The 21,546-nt window shown below is 37.7% G+C and overlaps 1 protein-coding gene across 2 annotated transcripts in view; it reads left to right on the top strand.

Annotated features, from left to right (window-relative positions):
* UBR2 (ubiquitin protein ligase E3 component n-recognin 2) overlaps positions 1–21,546 on the top strand; it is a 130,557-nt gene that overhangs the window by 43,589 nt on the left and 65,422 nt on the right. Inside the window, exons 5-11 of one of the 2 annotated variants that reach the window (XM_008573183.1) lie at positions 8,372–8,502; positions 10,479–10,617; positions 11,455–11,517; positions 15,816–15,936; positions 17,987–18,094; positions 18,450–18,538; positions 19,968–20,066. In XM_008573183.1, coding sequence (XP_008571405.1) covers positions 8,372–8,502; positions 10,479–10,617; positions 11,455–11,517; positions 15,816–15,936; positions 17,987–18,094; positions 18,450–18,538; positions 19,968–20,066 — 750 coding nt within the window. Of the gene's footprint in view, positions 1–8,371; positions 8,503–10,478; positions 10,618–11,454; positions 11,518–15,815; positions 15,937–17,986; positions 18,095–18,449; positions 18,539–19,798; positions 19,898–19,967; positions 20,067–21,546 lie in introns of both variants that reach the window. The other variant, XM_008573182.1, reaches the window with a different exon arrangement.

The following is a 21,546-nucleotide window of genomic DNA, read 5'->3' as shown; positions in this document are numbered from 1 at the left end:
AATGTACTAAATACCACTCTGTTGTTCACTTTAAAATGGTTAATTTTGTGTTCAATGAATTTCATGTTAATTATTTGAAAAAAAAAATACTTTAGGACTTTTGTTACCTTTTTATGCTTCTGTTAGAGTAGACTTAAAATAGTCTTCTAAGAGAAAATTTTGAATCTGCCTGTAGTTAGTTGGTTGGCATTATAATCATACATTAGTGGGATGGCTATCAAATAGTCAACACGCTGATTAATTTCCTGAATTTTAAGAAAATGCCAGAAAGCTCACCTCCTTGGCTGAGACCATATAGTCCTGCCTGGAGAATATATACTGCAGGAATTTTACAGAGAATAAGTACCAAGCTCTGCCATTTAATTCCTATTTAAGAGTTCAGTTAAGAGAAATGAAGTCTTTGAGGATAAAACTATGAAGTATTAAAAGATAGCGTTGTGTTTAGCATACTCGGTCCCCACTAACTAAATTTCTACATATATCTAGGCTTTATATGGTTTATGCTTGAAGTGGGAGAGAGCTATATATATCTAGAATGTAGTTTTTCAGCCTGTCATAAAATTGTTTTTATTGAACATTGATTTGTTATACATTCATCTTAAGAAAAAACTGTGAAAAACTTGTTTATATACTTCTGTATGGATACTATTTAGGAATTGCAGAGATGATCTCAACTCTTGGCATTTGGGGTGGGACAGTTCTTCATTGTATAGGCCAGGGATCAGCAAACTATGACCCCACATGCCAAAACTTGTCCACATTCTGTTTTTGTCTGATATCATCATAAGCTAAGAGTGGTTTTTCTATTTTTAAGTAATTAGAAAAAACCAACAGAATAGTACTATTTTGTGACATGTGACAATTATGTGAAATACAAATTTTGGTGTCCATAAAGTTTTATTGGAAAACAGCCATGCTTAATTTTTTATGTATTGTCTATAGCTGCATTCCCACTACAACAACAAAATTGAGTAGTTACAACAAAGACCCTATAGCCTGCAAAGACTAACAATCCTATCTGACTCTTTATAGAAAAATTTTGTTGACACCAGGTATAGGCTGTCAGAAGCATTGTATTTAGCGTATCTCACTAAATGGCAATAGCATCTACCACCATTGTGACAACAAAAAAATGCCCAACCAGGTTTCCAAATGGCCCCTTGGGCATAGGGGTGAGTGGGGAGGATGGTGGGATAGTACCTCTCTCAGCTAAGAACCACCACGTAGCATGTGGTTTCTCCTTTGTTCATCTTCATAGGAGTCCGTAAGTAATTTCTCTTAAGTCTCTGCATTAGGAAAAATTATGTTTCTCTTGGTATGAATCTGATAACTGATTATGTTTCCTTTTGTTGAGGCACTGGAAAAAGAGCAATTACCAATATTTTATAAATGGAGAAGCTTGAGTTTTAGAGTTATTAAAAAATTTTCTCAAAGTGTCCAACATAGGAAGTTCTGGAACTGGGATTTAAACCGAGGTAGTATAAAGGCTTCTGGTCAAGGTGGCGGAATAGACGGTCCACAGTGTTACTCTCTCTCACAAATCAACCAATTTAAAACTATAAAAAAGCAAGGACAGCCAAGCTGGGGCCGCTAGAGCTCAGGGGAAGAGGAGGAGAGACCTACAGAGTTCTTGAAGGCAGGAGAAGTCACAATGAGAGAAAGAAAGGAATAGTTCCTACCTTTTCAAATCCCAGCCGCTTCAAGGCTGGCCCTGGTGAGCGCATGGAGCAAGGGGAGGCAAAGCTGCAGCTGTGCCCTTCAGATGAAGTTGCTTGGAGGTGGCAGGGAAGAAGAGGACCTTGGTGGCCCCCAGGCCAGCAAGACCACTAACAGGGTTCCTGTGGACCCACATAGGAGCAAGGCGCCACAACAACTGAAAAAAGGAGCCACTCAGAGGCCAGAGATTCATCGTAAGGGACCACCAGCCCATGGCCCGTCCTATGGGAAGTGTTTGGAGTATGGGCAGTGGGGGAGACGAGCCCACCAGGGGAACAGAGGAGCACAGCATGGACAGCTGATCTGCCCTCCAATGTGTAGACTGGTCAGGAATATAGAACTGCAGGGGGAGCAGTTTGCTAAAAAGACAAAGACCAGAGTTTCCACACAACCCAGGTGTACGGCACCTCACAAGACATGGAAGTGCTTACAAAGTCAACAATTAAACCCTGAGTTGCACAAAAAGCCTTCCCCAGGGAATCAGCAGCAAAGCAGCAATTTAGCTCAACTATAGGGCTCAAGTGCGGGTCCCCACAGGAAGTTCCCCCATTTTAGAAGTAAGCAAAGGACAACAAATTAGTTCCAGTGTGGAGTTTAAATAGTGCAACCAGCAAATAATCCAACACAGAGCTGAAAGAAAAAACAAAATACCTACAGACCAGAGACACAGTTTGATATTAACTAATAAAGATCTCACTTCACCAAAGAACACCTATAACACCTAGAAGGACTGGAAGCCCCCGGGGCCCCCAAGCCAGGGAGTGGGGAGGGCTGGGGGCCTCAGCCATGCCCCCCAACACCCACAACCAGCCCAGTGATGACCACTGAGCAGCCACTGCAAACACCCCAGGCTCCCAAGCTGAGGCAGTGGGGGGCCAAGGGCTTTGGCCACACAACCCTGACATCTGCAACAACCCAGCCATGACCACTGAACCACCAGTGGAAGCCCCCTGGTCTCCTGAGTCTGGGCAGTGGGGGGGCCAAGGTCTTCAACCACACACCCCCGACATCTGCATTCAGCCCAGCAATGACCAAGCCATCACTGGAAGCCCCCTGGTCTCCCTTGCAGGAATGAGGGGGGTGCCATGGGCCTCAACCATGCCCCCTTCCTTCCTCCTTCTTCCAACCTATTTCCTTCCCCCTTCTCCCCCTCCCACCCAACTGCTCCACAACAACATATTAGAATATAAAAACAGGTGGAGCCAGGGACCAACCCCTCCTCTCACAACCAGGCACGCTGCTGCTGCCACAGGGCCTGCCCAGAGTCCTAAGGTATGGAGCTGGGGACTGACCCCTCCTCCTGCAACTAGGCATGCTGCCACAGTGGAGCCACGGATGAGGTATGGACCCCTCCCACAACCAGGAGCTCGCCAAAAGCACTACTTCCATGTGGGTGGCCCACCACAGCCACCACAATAGCCCGGACTGCTGCAAAAGTAGCTAGATGCTACAACCACCCTGCAGATGGCCTGCCAGCCACTTGAGTGCATTGACACAAGGAGAATCACCAGCAGAGACCAAAGAAGAGGATGTCTCTCTCCACAAAGCCCATTCCAGAGTGACAGAAGAAGCATCTGCTCTACGATAATAGTGGGGAACCTGAACACACCACTCTCAGCACTGGACAGATCACCTAGGCAACAAATTAACAGAGTAACTGTTACTCTTTCAGCGGGAGAGAAGAATTGATAAACAATTCTAGGTTTATCAGAGGTGGGAGGGGGAGAGAGAGAGGGATGGGAAGAGATTGGATAAGGGGCATAAAGAATGAGTACAATTCAGGCCGGCCCGGTGGCGCACTGGATAGTGCGCCGCTTGGGAAGCGCGGCGGCGCTCCCGCCGAGGGTTCGGATCCCACATACAGACCGGTTCCCGCTCACTGGCTGAGTGAGGTGCGGGCGCAACACCGAGGGTTGTGATTCCGTTGCCGGTCCCGGTCCGGTACGGGTGCGACACTGAGGGTTGCGATCTGTTGCCGGTCATGAAAAAAGACAAAAAGGAAAAAAAAAAAAAAAAGAATGAGTACAATTTGTAATAATATATATGCTAAGAATATTGATTTGATCAACATACATCAACATTGAACTCCCAAAATATGTATAATCAATTATGATTCAATAAAATAAATAAATAAATAATAAACCAGGGTAGTATAGACTCTAGTAATGAAACTCTTAACAGTACATTATGCTGGTTTTTAAAAACATTTTTAGCAGTAGAATTTTTTTAATGAAATTCTAATGCGAAAATTCCAATAAGAAAACATATGAAAGTGGTATTAATAGATTTGTTTTTTACAAGTTGAAATGTATATTATTTGCTTGTTAGAAAGTCAGTTTATGAGATAAGTGAGGTTGTTTTGATGACTATTCAGCCTATAGTTTATTTCTATCTTTTTAGTTTTTGTGGTACTGAGAACATCTTCATCCATACCTTATTTCCATACAACAGCAGTTAAAATTTTTATTGGAATACATGCTTTTGTTTAAAAAAATTTAAACACTACAGGAGTGTATCCCATAAAAGATTAAAGTTCCTCATAATTCCCACTGTTCTCTGAGATAACCACTGATAATCGTTTTAACAGCTGCCTTGCATCTTTTAGCTTGAAAGAAGAGTAAATCAAGATAATCTCACCAGCAAATGCTTGCATTCTATAAGTGTAATCAGAGAACTAAAATTGTTAGTAATAATTGATAATACAGCATAGGATGTCATTTATTTACTCATTCCAGCTGATTTATACTGGGATAAAGGAACTTTGAGAATAAGTGCCTTTGTCTTTTCTGGCATTTAATTTACCATCGTACATATGAGTAGACTTTGTATGATGAGCCTAGCATCTCTTCACTGCAGAAATAATTCTTTATAATCAGTGATGCATTTTTCAAGATTTTTTTTTTTTTTTTTTTTTTTTTAAAGATGAGCGGTAAGGGGATCTTAACCCTTGATTTGTTGTTAGCAGCACACTCTCTCAGGAGAGTTAACCAGCCATCCCTATATAGGGATCCGAACCTGTGGCCTTGGTGTTACCAGCACCACACTCTCCCAAGTGAGCCACGGGCCGGCCCAAGAAATTAAAATATGTGTGCAACGGTGGCAGAAAAATCGCTGTTCCTAAGCCTGCACCAAACCTGGGTTAATGTAGCAGCAGAATTACCAGTTGTTGGTTGCTGATATGTGATATGACACATTTTAGAGTGCATTTTTCTATTACCATTTTAAAAATATAGTTAATTATATATTTTTAAACTGACATGTAATTCAAATAGGAAACATCTGTACCAGGTCCCAGGATTTTGTAGAATGGAATTTGTACACTACTGGCTAGGATTCTCAAGAATTGGTGATTGTTTCTTTTCAGGACCATTATGTTTTTATAAAACCTATTTATCGTAATTCTTCAATCCCTAAGTGTTTTGTATTATGGGATGTAACTGTAAATAATGGAATGACGATAGGGTGAGGTAATATCACCAGGAAAGCTGAGTTTTGGTTCTACTTTCTATTTTGGTGTAGTGCAAGGTTCATATTATTATTAATACCTACTCTTTTTTGAATCCCAGGGGTACCAGTTCTGGTTCTTCCTGTGCACAGGTGGGTTCATCGCATTAATGACTTCTAAAGCCTCCATAACAAACAGTAATAAACCTTGTTGGGGGCAAAAATTTGATGGGACATATAAAGCAGCCTATAGGAGAAGAAATATAGATAAAAGAGGCCATAAGAATTTAAGAAATCTGTTTGTTACTGAGAAAAGTAAATTTACCTTCTTTTAGCCCCAGGCTCATCTCCTTTAGGAATTTTTGTCCTTTTTTTCTCCATTTTTTTTTTCCACCTTCTCTATTTGTTTTATATCATTTCCACTAGGCTTATCTTTGGTGCAGGTATGCAAAAATGTTCTGTGTCCATAAATATACACACACACATACATATACATATATATATATATTGGCAAGAATCTGCTGATTCCCATCCCATGATGATGTAACATCTTTCCTTTTTTTTTTTTTTACTTTATTTATTGAATCAAAATTGGTTATACATATTTTGGGGGTTCAACATTGAGATATGTTGATCAAATCAATATTACTAGCATATATATTGTTAGAAATTGTAATTATTCTTTATGTCCCTTGTCCAATCTCACCCCATCCCCCTCCCCTCACCTCTTCTAATTACCCTAGATTCTTCTCTCCTTCTGAAAGAATAATGGTTATACTCTGATTTGTTGCCTAGATGATCTGTCCAATGCTGAGAGGTGTGATCATGTCCCCCAATATTATCATAGAGCAGATGCTTCTTCTGTCTCTCTGAAATGGGGTTTGTGGAGAAATATAGCCTCTTTTCTTTATCTCTGCTAGTGACTCTCCTTGTGTCAATGCACTCCAGTGGCTGGCAGACCATCTACGTGGTGGTTATGGCATCTAGCCGCTTTTGCAGCAGCCATGGTTATTGTGGTGGCTGGAGTGATCCACCCACATGGAGGTGATGTTTTTGGCATGCTCCTTGGCGCTGGCGGTGTGCCTGGTTGTGGGGTGTGTCTGGTCCCCAGCTCCAGAACTCGGGTCCCCAGGAGGGCCCCGAGGCACTAGTGCAGTGTGCCTGGTCGAGGGAGGGCAGTTCGCTCCCCTCGATCCATGCCTCGGATCACCAGGCAGGCCCTGAGGTGCTGGCATGGTGTGACTGGTTGTGGGAGGGGGAGGGGAGTCCTGTCCCCTTCTCCATACCTTGGGTCCCCAGGCAGGCTCCGAGGCGCTGGCACGGTGTGCCTGGTTGTGGGAGGGGGATCCAGTTCCTTTCTCCATGCCCCGGGTCCCCAGATGGACCCCGAGGTGCTGGCACAGTGTGCCTGGTTGTGGGAGGGGGGTCTGGTCCCCAGATCCATGCCTCAGGTCCCAGGCAGGCCCCAAGGTGCTGGTGGTGTGCCTGGGCTAGAACTAATTTTTTGTCCTTTGCTTACTTCTAAAACAGGGGAACTTCCTGTGGGAACTAGTACTTGAGCTGTGTGGTTGGGCTAAATTGCTGCTTTGCTGCTGTTTCTCTAGGGAAGGCTTTTTTTCACCCTAGGTTGGCCTTATAGATACTTCCGGCTCTTCAGAGACCTCATGGATCTGAGTTGTGTAGAAACTTTGATCTGGGCCTGTTATTTTTCACCAAACTGTACCCCATGCAATTCTGCATTCCCGATCAGTCTCCTCTGAGTGGTCCTGAGCTGATTGGGGGGCGGGTCAGCTGTCCTTGCTGTGTCCCAGTGCTCTCTTGGTGGGCCTGTATCCCCTACCACCCATGCTTTAAACACTTCCCATGTGATGGGCCCTGCACCAGTCCCTTGTGATGACTCACCGGCCTCTGAATGGCTCCCTTTTTTCAGTTGTTGTGGCTCCTCACTGCTGTATAGGTCCACAGGAACCCTATTAGTGGTCTTGCTGTCCTGGGGGCCGCCAAGTCCCTCTTCTCCCCTACGGCCTCCAAGCAACTCCATCCAAAGCACACAGCTGCAGCTTCTGCCGGCTCCTGCTCCATGTGTTCCAGCCTTAAAGCAGCCGCAGCCCAAAATGCTCAGAGCAGTTTTTTCTTTCTCTCATCGTGGTTTCTCTCGCCTTCACGAACCCCATAGGTCTCTCCTCCTCTTCCCCTGAGCTCCAGCAGCCCCAGTTTGGCTGATGTTACACTTTTATAATTGTGAATTGGTTGATTTGTGGGAGAGAGTGACGCTAGGGACCATCTATTCCACCATCTTAACCAGAACTCATAATATCTTTTCTAATTTGAGAAATTAATGCTATTTAGCCATTAAGGTAAATGAAGTGTTTAGATTTAAAATAAAGCATTAAGATTAAAGACTGTGTAAAACATTTTACCAACTTTGACTGAAAGACCGTGATAAACATAGTGTATGTTAAAAGTAATATTTTTTACATTAACCTAGAAATTTTGTGACTATTCCTTGTTAAATCTAATGTATGCAGTTCTTTGTTAACATGCATACATATCTCACTCTGCTGAGAGAAAGTAAACAAGTCAGTCGTTCTTACAAGTTGAAGGGGCAGTTTTCTGACCTTGATGAGTCCTCACCTTTAAAATTGTCAAAAATCAAGCTCTCCTTTTTTTTTTTTGAGGTTTTTTTATTATTATTACTTTTTTTATTTTTTTATTTTGTCAATATACAATGTGATTGATTATTGTGGCCAATTACCAAAACCTCCCTCCCTCCCTCCTCCTTCTTCCCCCTCCCTCCCAACAATGTCCTTTCTGTTTGCTTGTATAAAACTAAATATTGCTTGTTTGCTCTTAGATAATATTCCTTTATTTTGGAAATTGGGGATTAATAGGATATGAAACTATGAAGGTAGTTCAGTGTTAGGTTTTAGAGATCCTAGAATGCCATTATAAGATGTTTAGATTCATTCATTAGGCATTGGAGTGCCATTGAATATTTGACTCAATTGATTCAGTAGTTGGAATTATTCTGAACAAACATTTTAGGAACCTTGAATTGGTAAGCTATAATGTATAGGATCAGATTCACTGAAGAGAAGCTGAAGATGGAAGACTAATCAACTTTTTATTGTAGTATTTTAAGGGGCAGAGACAAAATGGGAAAGAAGAGAATCTGTATTTAACATGATGGAATTTTTTTCTATTCTTTCAGGACCCTCTTATACATTTATCAGAAGATGTGATAGCAAGAACATATAACATTTTCGCTATTATGTTTCGGTATGCAGTAGAGATATTAACCTGGGAAAAAGAAAGTGAATTACCAGCAGATTTAGAGATGGTGTAAGTATACCTCATTTATTCTTTGTGTTTGAGGACTGCTAAATTTTAACTTCCATGCAGCTAGGATAAGACATAATCTTTTTTTTTTTTTTTCAATCATTTTTTGGTAGAACAATAACCTTGGTTTTATAGTTTTTAAATGTGTGATCCACTTAATTGGCAGAGGTTTCTCCCTGTTCATTGGCTGGTTGGTTGGTAGCCATATTTAAACTATGTCAAGGCTCTACAACTGGTTAGAGTACAGCCTTGTAGCACCAAGATCAAGGGTTTAGATCCCCATACCAGCTAGCCATCCAACGCTCTGCAAGTGGTTTCAGGGATAAGCAGTTTTTTCTTCTTTGATTATATGGCAAAACTGATGAGTTAACTCTACAACTCTTCTTTTTGTTTTGTTTATCATATTCATTAGAGAATGAGCTCTTTAATATAAAAAGTTTTCTGGTTTAAATAAATGCACAACCTCAACTTTAACCATTTTGACTCCAGCTTTTTATAAAATTTATTCCACATTTTGTGTTTTTTTAGTGTATATGTACCATTTTTACTTAAATAATTGAGGTCACAAACTTGTGATTAGAGAGCTAGATTCTGCCATAGCTGTATTAAGCCTAAGGGCTTACTTTTCCTTGTTAGTGTGCTTGCCTTAAACAGCCTTCTCTTTTACTTAAAAGTAAAGCAATGGTTGTTGGAACTGGGTTCATAGTTAAGGATGAATTCAAGCTGGAATAAGGATCTGAAGATACTGCTGGTGTTTCTTTTTTACTTTCTTAGTGGTCTTCCAGATAACTTAAGTTGTGGTAATTGTTATTTAATAAAATGAGGTGTTACTATACTGTCTTTTTGGAAATGTCAAAAATGACTTAGTACCTCATGACTTTATCTTCATGTACTTCAGGTTGGGAATCATTGATCTATGATCTAAGTTTAGACCCTGGAGAACAGAATAGTTTTGTTTTTGTTTTGTTGTTCTGTTGTAGGTTCACGGCTACCCGCATGGAAGAGAAAAGAATCTAACTTGCTTATTTTGTAATGTTTCCCATCTTAGTTTCCATCTATCCAGAAACTTGAATCACCCATATCCACTTAGATACCACATCCAGCTGGTTCTTCCTCTATTAAATTGTTCTACTTTTGCTCATCTCCATTACTACTATCCTAGTCCAAATTACCTTAATTTTATTATGGGGCAGCATGGCCTCCTAACTAGACTGCCATATCCACTCTTCCTCCTTATAATTCATTCTCCACACTGTAGCCAAAGTAAATTTTAAGGCAAATCTGATCATATGTCCTGTTTCAAATCCTTAATTGTCCTTAGAATGGCAAAAACCAAAATCCTTTATAAGGTGTTGAAGATTTCTGCCTCTCTCCAGGCAAGATTAATCTCATACTCATCTCCCCTTTTTTCCCTGTGCTCCAGCTCCCAATATTTATTTTTGCCACCTCAGCACTTTTGCTTTTACCTTCCTCTAGCCCAGGGTTTCTCGACCTTGGCACTATTGGCATTTGAGACCAGATTAATTTATTGTTATGGGAGTTCTCTGGTAGATGGCAAGATATTTAGCAGCATCCCCAGCCTCTACCTACTAGATGCCAATAGCAACCCCAACCCCAGTCATGACAACCAGAAATGTTTCCAGAAATTGCCCTCGATTGAGAACCATTGATAGCCGTTCTGATTTTTGGTCTCAGATTACTTCTCCAGCAGTTCTCTGAACTCCCATACCTCTTACACCCTGCTTTAGCATCCTGCTGTTCTTGATAAAAGACAGATCACAGGGTTATATGTTCAATATCTATTTTCTCCACCAGACTGTAATGTCATAGAGCACAGGGACCACAGATGACTTCTTTACAGATATTTGCCCAGTACCTAGCACATTCCGTAGGACAAAGTACCCTCTTAATAAGTCAGCCTGGAGCAAGGTAATATGCAAATAGATAATCCAGTATGTCATTAACATTTTATCCCACAGGGAGAAGAGTGACACCTACTATTGCATGCTATTTAATGATGAGGTTCACACGTATGAACAAGTTATTTATACTCTTCAGAAAGCTGTTAACTGTACCCAGAAAGAAGCCATTGGTTTTGCAACTACAGTAGATCGAGATGTAAGTAATTTCATCATGTTGATATAGTATAATGAATTGAATTTTTACTGCAGATAAATCACCCTGGAGGGCCGGCCCGGTGGCGCACTGGATAGTGCGCCGCTTGGGAAGCGCGGCAGCGCTCCCGTCCGAGGGTTCGGATCCCGCGTACGGACCGGCTCCCGCTCACTGGCTGATCGAGGCGCGGGAGCAACGCCGAGGCTTGCGATCCCGTCGCCGGTCCCAGGTCCGGTACGGGGGCAACACTGAGGGTTGCGATCCGTTGCCGGACACGGAGAAAAGACAAAAAAAAAAAATCACCCTGGAAAATTGAGTTAAATACATATATGTCTAGGCTATGTTTTTTTTAATTTCATTTGAATATTGGCCCAAACGTATATTGAGTTTAACCGTAAGTTATTGCCAGATAGAAAGTTCAGAGGAAATGTAATACAGTTACTCTCATTCTACCCAGTGATTAAAAATATTCAGTTGTGGGGCTAGCCAGTTAGCTAAGTTGGTTAGAGTGCGGTGTTGTAACACCAAGGTCAAAGTTTGGATCCTCATACCAGCCAGCCACCAAAAAAAATTCAGTTATGAAAATGGAAATTATAGAAGCCGAGAATAAATGTGGTGTTGTTCAAGGAAATGTACTTATTAATGGCTTGGAAAAGTTGGGATAACTTTGAAGGAAGATTTTGATTTACTTATCGATGATGAATAGGATGAACATTGTAAATATTAGAAATTGACCAGAATTGTTATATGCTCAAACATGTTCGTTTGTTTACTGCTTAAAGGTTATTAATATTGAATATAATATTTTCACAGCTTAATTTTAAGTATCTTTATTTACAGGGGCGTAGGTCTGTTAGATATGGAGACTTTCAGTATTGTGAGCAAGCAAAATCAGTAATCGTGGTAAGTAATTTTAAAACATGCCTAAAACATTATTTTTTATTAGTATAAAACTAGCTCCATGTCTCAGCATTTGTGAATGCATTTTTCTGTTTTCATGAATGTAAAGACAATGTCAACCAAAAATCATGTTTAAAGATAATGTTTCTTAGGCTGGCTGCTTAGCTCAGTTGGTTAGAGCATAGTATCGTAACACCAAGGTCAAGGGTTCAGATCCCATACTGGCTAGCCAGCAAAAAAGTATAAAAAAAATAAGAGTAATGTTTCTTGAGCATTTCATTATTGCTTTATCTCATTTTTTAAGCTGTGTAAGATTAACATACATAGAAAATGAATGTTTACATAAGGTATATCTTTTTTGTCTTCCTATTTTCTATCAGAAGTCTTGGAAGGTTTTTTTGCTTTTTGTTTTGTTTTTAATTAATAGGGTTTTACATTACTTTTTAGGAATTAATTTTTAGCCCCAAGATTGGAATTCAAGGGAAGTTGTTTCTTGGTACATTATGGCATTTGTGTATTATTTTCTAAAAGTAAACTATTCCCCACATTTCAATTTATTTATTTATCTATTTATTTAATTTTGGGGGGTGGCTGGCCAGTACAGGGATCAAACTCTGGACCTTGGTGTTATCAGCACCACTCTCTAACCAACTGAGCTAACCGGCCAACCTGCTAACCTACAACTTACCTTTGCATTTCAGTGTTGTTTTTAGATTTATCTTTGTTGATACATGCTGCTATATTTAATTCATTTTTTGAGCATTGTTAAGTATTCCATTGATGATAATACCACAATTCATCCATTCTCCTGTTGATGGACAGTTAGGATGTTTACAGTTTTTTGCTATGATAAATACTTCTGCTATGGACATTCTTTTGTCATCTTGTTGCATAGATGCAAAAGTTTCTCTAGGTTATATACCAAGAGATGGTATTTCTGAGTTGTTAGAGTATGAATATTTTCAGCAAGAGTTCCCATTTCCACACAGCTTTGTCAAAACTATACGTTGTCAGATTTTTTAATTTTTGTCAATCTGATGTGTATGAAATGGTATCTCATCAGTTAAATTTGCATTTCCTTGATTTCTAAGTATTTTATTTTATGTTTATTGTATGGGTCATTTCAGTTTTTTGTGAATTTCCTGTTTGTGTCCTTTTCCCATTTTTTTCCATTGAGTTGTCTTTTTCTTATTCATTTGTTTGTGGTACCTTTCATTGAGCAAAAGCTTTAAATTTTAATGTATCAAAATACGTCTTTTCCTTTATGACTTCTATGTTTTATGTCTTATTTAAGAAGTTCTTCCTTGATGTCTGAACCTATTCAATTTAATAATGCATCAGAAACTGTACTGTGGTTATGTAAAAGAATATTCCCATTCTTAGGAAATACACACTGAAGTATTCAGGGATAAAGGGCTGTGATGCATATAACTTACCCTCAGTGGTTCATTTAAAAAAAAAAGTATGTGTGTGTCTGTCTTTCTGTGGAGAAAGATTATAAGCGAATGATAAAGCACTTGAAATAAACGTTCACAATAGATGAATCTGGGTAAAGGAAAGGGTATATGAGTATATGCATGGTTTTTGTACCATTTTTATTCTTATTGTAAGTTGAAAGGATTTCCAAATAAAAAGGTTAGAAAGTATTCATAAGATAATGAATCTTGCTTTGCTATATAGTTCTGATGTTCAAAGATAGTTTTAAACTTAAATGAGACTGGTAATAATTCTGGTCTGCTATTTTTTTTTTTTTTCTTTTTTTTCTGGACTGCCATTTTTAGAAGAATGGAAATGTAAGATTTAGAGGCAGTGTCGTTTCCTTGATTTTGTTATGTTTTTTCTTTTATGTTTGTTACTTCATATCTTCTTATATATTCAATATTGAATGTATAATTTATAACATGAAATATTGAACATATTTCAATTTTTCCTTTTTTAGAAAATTAGTATTTGTAATTTCTGATGGTGTTTGCATAGAAATGGACAGATATATTAGGGATACTGAATCGAGAGTCCATTAATAGATATTTTTATGAGGAACATGTAGGCAACTTTAAGGGGGAGCATTTCTTAACCAAGACTAAGAACCTAGGATAAAAAAGAAATTATACGCATTTTTTGGCTACATAAAAAATTTGCAGAGCAAAATATTTCATAAACAAAGTCAGTAGACAAATAGTAGATTGGGAAAAACTATTTCTAACACAGAAGATGGATACTTACTGTTTATAATAAACAGAGCATTCTTATAGATTATCAAGAAGGGAACAAACAGTAGAATAGAAAAATAGACAAATGATATGAAAAGACAGATCTCAACAGAGAAAATCTAGGTGGCCAATACACATTAGAAGAGTCTCATGGGAGATCGTGGTGCAGTTAACACTAAGGTCAAGGGTTCAGATCCCCTTACCAGCCAGTTGCTAGAAAACAAACAAACAAACGAAAAGAGTCTCAAACTCACTAGTAATCAGTAAAATAACAAGATTTTGTACCCATCAGAATAGAGAAATTAGAGTGATAAAATATCTTGTTTATAGATATATAGAGAATAGGAATACACGTGTAAAACTAAATTGCTACAGCATTTTTGGAAAACAGTCCAGTAATGTCTGTTAAAGCCTTATTCCTCCAAGGAATTTATTCCACAGAAATATAAGCACCAGTAAGTGTATGTACAAGATGTCATTACTGCTTTTCTTATAGTCACAGAAGACTGGAAACAGTGAATATGAATGCCCTAATCTAGAAGATGTTTGAATAAATCCACATCACAGAATATTATGTAGTCATTAAAAAAAAAAAAATCAATTAAAGCCAAGATGCACAAAAGTATGTATAGTATCCCATTTTTATAAACCAAACTAACAAAACAAAAATCTTTGTAAATGTGTACGTACATAAGAAAATAAGAGATACCATGTTAATGTAGGATATGGAGATTGGATGAAGCAAGGGGTAAAAAGAGGATCCAAACAAAAAATAAAAAGGGTAAAAACGTGTTTTAAAAAAAGTATTGATAAATTTGAGTAGGAATTTCTCCAAAGAAGAAAGACATGAAAACATGCTCAACATCACTAGTCATTAGGGAAATGCAAATCAAAACCATAATGAGATACCACCTCATAACCATTAGGATGGCTACTACCCAAAATAAATAAATAAATTGCCAGCCCGTGGCTCACTTGGGAGAATGTGGTGCTGATAATACCACGGCCACAGGTTCGGATCCCTATATAGGGATGGCAGGTTAGCTCACATGGGAGAGCGTGGTGCAGACAAAATAAAGTGTTGGCAAGTATTCCTTGCACACTACTGGTGAGAATGTAAAATGGTGTAGCACTATGGCAGTTCCTCATAAAATTAAAGATACAATTGCTATATGATCAAGCAATTTTGCTTCTGGGTATATACACAAAAGAATTGAAAACAGGGTCTCAAAGATTTATTTGTTCACCCACGTTCACAGTAGCATTATTCACAATAGCCATAAGGTGGAAGCACCTCAAGTGTCTATTGACAGAAGAATGGAGAAACAAAATGTGGTATATACATCCAATGGAATGTTATTCAGACTTCAAAAGGAAGGCAATTCTGATACATGCTACAACACAGATGAAACTTGAGGATGATATGCTGTGTGAAATAAGCCAGTAACGAAAAGATAAATATTGTATGATTTCACTTACATAAAGTACCTTAGCATAATCAAAGTAGAAAAGTAGAATGGTGGTTGCTAGCTGCCAGGGGAAGGGAGGAGAGGGGACTTGTTCAATGGCTGTAGAGTTTCAGTTTTGCAAGATGAAGAATTCTGGAGATTGGTGTCACAATAATGTGACTGTACTTAACAGTACTGAATTATACACTTAAAAATGGTTACGATGATAAATTTTATGTGTTTTTTACCAATACTTTTTTTAAAATTATAACAACCTAACATCTATGCAATGAGTAAATTATTTAAATGAGTGTGTAATTGTATTATAAACTAGTTTAAAGATGTAAAGCAAGCTTAAGCATTTAAATCGTTTATAATTGATAAGGCAGATTTTCAAATAACCAAAGATTCCGGTTACTCATAAACTGGGCCTTCTTATTATTTTGCATGAATCTTAAGATTCTTTCTAGAAAATTATGCTCTGAATCAAATTAGCAAACGAAGTGAAGTTTTTCTCACACACATTAATGACAAATTCTATTATGGTGATGATGTTGTGGTCATATTAATAAAACTTAACTTTTTTCTGCCAATAAAATAGCCTTTTTAAGTTAGTTTCTTCATCCTGCCATTTCTTTTTAAGAGAAATACCAGTAGACAGACAAAGCCACTCAAAGTTCAAGTCATGCATTCGTCTATTGTTGCACATCAGAATTTTGGCTTGAAACTTTTGTCTTGGCTGGGAAGCATTATTGGATATTCAGGTAGGTTCATAAAAGCTTGTGCTAATTGACTGTTAAAAATGAGCTCACATGCCCTTGCAAAACTGTTTTGGAAAAAATGTCAGGTGGAATAATCTCTGCTTTAATTTCACATTTTAAAATACCATCTCAGAATATCTTTATGCACAGAAAAACCTGTGTTTACCAGGGTTTTTTTATATGCACATGAAGGATTCCCTGTTCAAATAAATGCAAGAAACATTGAGTTAAACAATTGTAAATGACTTTAATATGCTAATGCAATAATCTCTCAAATTTGATAGAAGGACTTTTTTTTTAAGTGGAGCATCCTGTGCAACTCATCCACTGAGTAAGCTGGAAAATGTTAGTGTAAATAAAATCTAAGCAATTAGCCATTTAAATGATAAAACACTAATTTTGATATCTTCATTTTGATGCCTACCTACAACTTTTGGTTAACAATAATTTGGAACTCTGAAAATTGCAAGTTGGAAGTTACTGATTTATATTTTTTGTGTTTGTTTTTCCACAGTCTACAAATTACATTTTTTTTTAAATGTAATATTAACAGAATTAAGAATCCTCATGTCCAAAGACAAAAATACAGGTTTGGGGGCCGGCCCGGTGGCGCACTCGGTAGAGTGCGGCGCTTGAGAGCGCGGCGGCGCTCCCGCCGAGGATTCGGATCCCATATAGAGACCGGTCCGCTCACTGGTTGAGTGCGGTGCGGGCGCGACATCGAGGGTTGTGACACCGAGGGTTGCGATCCCGTTACCGTTCATGAAAAAAGACAAAAAGGAAAAAAAAAAAATACAGGTTTGGTGTATAACACTGAAGGTTAAAATAGATCTGATAGATCTAAGCTGTCATACTGTTCTTCAGGCAAGACTATGGATAAATGACATTCAAATATTTACTGTAAAGAAAATTTCTAAAACATTTGTATTGAAATGCTGTTAGAAAAACATTGCCACTCTGTGAACTGACAATTGAAAATATGGAGGTGTGGAGTTTATGCGAGCATGTTTGTTTGCCTTTTAAGTGTCTCTCCAATTATTTTTCTTAGCCCCATATTTTTTAGTTTTGGTGTTTTCCATTGGATACTTACTTGTATGGCAGGTACCATGCTGCGGTATTAATGAATAGTATCATGGAAGTAATTTTCTTCTGAAAATTTTCTTTGAGATATTTATCATCAATTGTTTAATTACTTTTATTTAATACTTATACTTTAGGCTTTTAAGTGACTTCTGTTTGGCTGCTTTTATAATTAAGTCTAAAAGTTACTCTATTTTTTTCCGATTATTTTGCATGCTTGTGGATGACCAAAAACAGTGATTTAAATTGTATGGAGTAAAAAGGTGTTAAAGTTTTGGTTATTTTAATGGTTATATTAATATTTGAAGAATTTTTCTAAAGTTTAGCATTTAGAAAATATGGGAATTTGTCTTCAAGGACTTCTTACATGACAAATCCACAGTGAATTTTTATTTTATTCATGAAGAACATTTTGCATATTCTTAATAAAATGCATTGGTATGTATTGTAGTACAAATCTCATGCATTCTTTTAAATGTTAGCACAATTTTATAGTAAACCTACCTTCAGTTATCATAGGATATATGAGGGTGCTTCAAAAAGTTCATGAAAGATGGAATTAAAAGGTAATACAAATCTTTCCATGAACTTTTTGAAGACCCCTTGTTATAAAAATTCTACTGTAATCTGTTTTTAATTAGTTAAGTGTTTAAGAATGATATTTATTTCACTGGTTTTTGGCTGTTTTTCTCTTTAATTAAATTTGTTAAAGCATAAGAGGGCACTGCCTTTCTGGTAGATATATATTTGGGCATTCTTGAGTAAGAGTTGGTGTGTTATGTGAGATTTGGAATTTTTCTCCTTTTTGTGAAAATATTAATAAAATATTTAATATGCTTACTTTCTCTGAATAAATTTTACCTTTAATAAAACATGTAAAGCTCTACAGATCCATTTGAACATCTACTAAAATGTCACCTTATTTTAATATTTGAAGTCGCTATCTTATAACTACTTTTCCTCCTGTTTAAAGATGGCCTTCGTCGGATTTTATGTCAAGTTGGTTTACAAGAAGGACCAGATGGTGAAAACTCTTCTCTGGTGGATAGATTGATGCTTAGTGATTCCAAATTGTGGAAAGGTGAGTCTCTTAACTTCTTTTGAAGTGTAGAGGAACCTACATAAGTAATTGGGATGTTAAAGTTTGTTTCATTTGGGAAGGGATTTAATAAATATATTTATGCTTTTTAAAATTAGCATTGCAGTCTTAGTCTTAGATTTTGGGGGTCCATGACCCAAATTGAATAGTCTTTGTGTTTTGTTGGAAAATTGTACTTAGAAAACCTGATTTTATAAATAAGAAGATTGCAAATATTTTGTGCTAAGAGTTTTGCTCTTGAAGTTTAAAATGTAGTTTATCACATCAAAACTTTGGAAATGTCAATTTTGGCTTGTTTAGTATATCCTTATCTTATATCCCAATCTTTTTCTAAAAGGTGCTAGGAGTGTATATCATCAGTTGCTCATGAGCAGTCTGCTTATGGATTTGAAATACAAGAAACTGTTTGCTGTTCAATTTGCAAAAGTAAGTGATTTCTCAGTTTTGAAGATTAGCAAAATAATGTTATATACGTTATAACTATAACCCATGTGTATATCTTGGCTTCAAAAAATTAGCATCTAATAGTACTTTGTCAGTGTGTTAATTTTTAATTCTAAAAACATCATAAATAATATTTTTATCTTTTATCAATAGAATAAAATTATAGTGACGTGACTTGTTCATCTCCCATGATAAGATGAATATCTATCTATGCAGTGTTTATGATATGAAATGACAAATGAAGGATTAAATCCATGCCATTGTGTATTATGGTATTGTTCTTATTGAAGTTCATATAAGGAAATGATCATCTTATTTGAAACAACATATTTATATGAATATGATTTAGGAACCATGAACTCCAGGTTGTTACAGTTGAATTAAGTTCTCCCTTTCAGCAGCATGTGACTAAGCTAACCACTTATTTTTTGTATTCACCTGTATTAGGAGTTCTTAACCAAGGAAGAATGTCAGAATCATGTGGAGAGCTTTCAAAATACATGCATTTGTATTCCATTCTCAAATCTACTGAAGTATATTCACCAAGAGTGGGGCCCAAGCATGTACACTTTGCTAGAGTCATCAGATGATTCTGATATGCATCCAGAAGTAATGATAGTCTGGTTTCATCAGAAACAGTCTAATGGGCCTGGGTTTTACCCTATCAGTGTACAGTGGCACCTAGGATTTCAGTAGCTGTTACTTCCTATTTGGGCTGGTAAATTGTCATTGTGCTCTAGAAGAATCAGTATTTTTTTTTTTTTTTTTTTTATAAAGATGACCAGTAAGGGGATCTTAACCCTTGACTTGGTGTTGTCAGCACCACGCTCACCCAGTGAGCGAACCAGCCATCCCTATATGGGATCCGAACCCATGGCCTTGGTGTTATCAGCACCGCACTCCACCGAGTGAGCCACGGGCCGGCCCGAAGAATCAGTATTTATATAGGATTCCTAAGATTCCACAGTCAATCAATATTTATACAGGATTTAATTGGTAGAAATCATTCCAGTTGCTGGACTGGCTGGTTAGCTCTGTTGGTTAGAGGACAGTGTTGTAACACCAAGGTCAAAGGTTCAGATCCCATAGCAGCCAGCCGCCAAAAGAAAAAAAGAAATCATTCCAGTTACTGTTCTCATAGTAGTGTTATCTAATGGACTTCCTCCAGCAGTGACTTTTCATTATGATCCTTAAACGTTTGGTCAATGTGGATTAGAGGTGAATCTCCCCCTTGTTGTTTAGAATTACCAGCAGTTGCAGAGAGATTTTATGGAGGATGATCACGAGCGAGCAGTGTCGGTGACTGCTCTGTCTGTCCAGTTCTTCACCGCACCTACTCTGGTGAGTAGTGCTTACCTTTTCTTTGTAACTGATAGCTGGCACTCCTTGCCTTTTTTTGCCTTCTTAATAGAACTATGAGCGTTTGCAGAGTGATTATGTGACAGATGACCACGACAGAGAGTTTTCAGTCGCAGATCTCTCGGTCCAGATATTCACAGTTCCTTCACTTGTAAGTACTGAAAGACAAGGAGAACTTTCTTGTTTTCCATTAACAGAAGTAAAGCCTTAAAATAATAGAGAATTAAGATCTGTATATTCACGAATAGAATAATATTTTTTTAATGAGCAGTAGACTTCAGACATCTTCAACCATACTAGAACATATCTTTGAATATCAAAATAATCTGGGGGTAAAAGCCATTTAAATTTAATCCATACTTTCTCATTGACTTCCCTGAGGTTTTGTACTGATGAGTTAACATTTAGCTGATTGGTTTAAAACATTTATCCTTGATGTTGCAATCAGACAGCATTATACCGTACACCATTTCACAGTTTGAGAAGTCCTTCTCCCTACCCTATCCCGTCAGATGGGAAAGCATCACTAAAGCAGTTAGTTGAATCACGATGAACAGGTGTTATTTTACTAAACTTCGCTAATCACTCCTGAAGGCATTATTATGTTTTAGCACTATACAGTAATTAAAATTCATTTTTAATTTGTTCAACAAATTTATTGGGCACCTATTATTTATTCAGCACATTCCTATGCATTGAGAATGCAGTGGTGAACAAAAACAGATGTGATCCCTGCCCTCATCAGACTTACCATAGGGGGAAAGACTTAGGTAAATAGTTGATTAAAATTATGATGAAAACTCTGAAGAATTTGGTTGCTTTGAGAGAGACTACTAAGAGAGATCTGACCTTTTTCCACAGTTCAGAGAGGTCTTCTGTAAGGAAGGTAATTTTATGTGTGGGCATGACAAAGGATCACCAGCACACGAGAAAGTCCTAAAATAGGGAGGAACATTACCTATGTGGGAAACAGAAGACAGTCAGTACAGTTGGAGATCCTTGAACATGGAGTGAAATTGTATAGATTTAAGAGCGTTTTAGTTACCTTAGTAACAAATGCCTATTTTCCAGTTGTTTTTAAATGACTGTTTTTCCCCATATTACTTTTGTGTTAAAGGACATATTCTAGTATAGTTGAAGCTGTCTGAAGTCTATTTACCCATTAATGAGCTATTAGTATAGGCCAAATTAAGAAGTTTGGTTTTTATCTCTAAGAGCATGGGAAGTCATTGGAGAGTTTTAAGTGGCACTTACATCATCACATTTGTGATTTTAAAAGGTCATACTGTTTGCAATTTGGAGAACAAATTGGAGAGAATAAAAGTGTGTGTGAAACCTAATTAGAAGCAATGCAGTGATCCCAGAGAAGAATTAATGGTAACTTGAACTGGGGTGCTAACAGTGGATATAAGAGTTGTGAGAGAGATTTTTAAGTATTAAAATCTATAGAACTGGCTGAGTGGGTTTGAGGGATATTGAGTTTGGTAACTAATTGGACGTTGGATTTGAAGGGGAAGTACAAGGACGACTCCCAGGTTTCTGACTTGCAGCTGACTGACTGTGTCCCACTTGATGGGATACACGGCATTTTGGAGAGTGAGTAGGATTTCTGAAGAGACAAAGTGATGCTT

This window comes from Galeopterus variegatus, unplaced genomic scaffold (genome assembly GCF_000696425.1).
Source record: "Galeopterus variegatus unplaced genomic scaffold, G_variegatus-3.0.2 Scaffold887, whole genome shotgun sequence".
NCBI lineage: Eukaryota > Metazoa > Chordata > Mammalia > Dermoptera > Cynocephalidae > Galeopterus > Galeopterus variegatus.
Note: the sequence above shows the minus strand (reverse complement) of the source record. Positions and strands in the feature narration are given on the sequence as shown.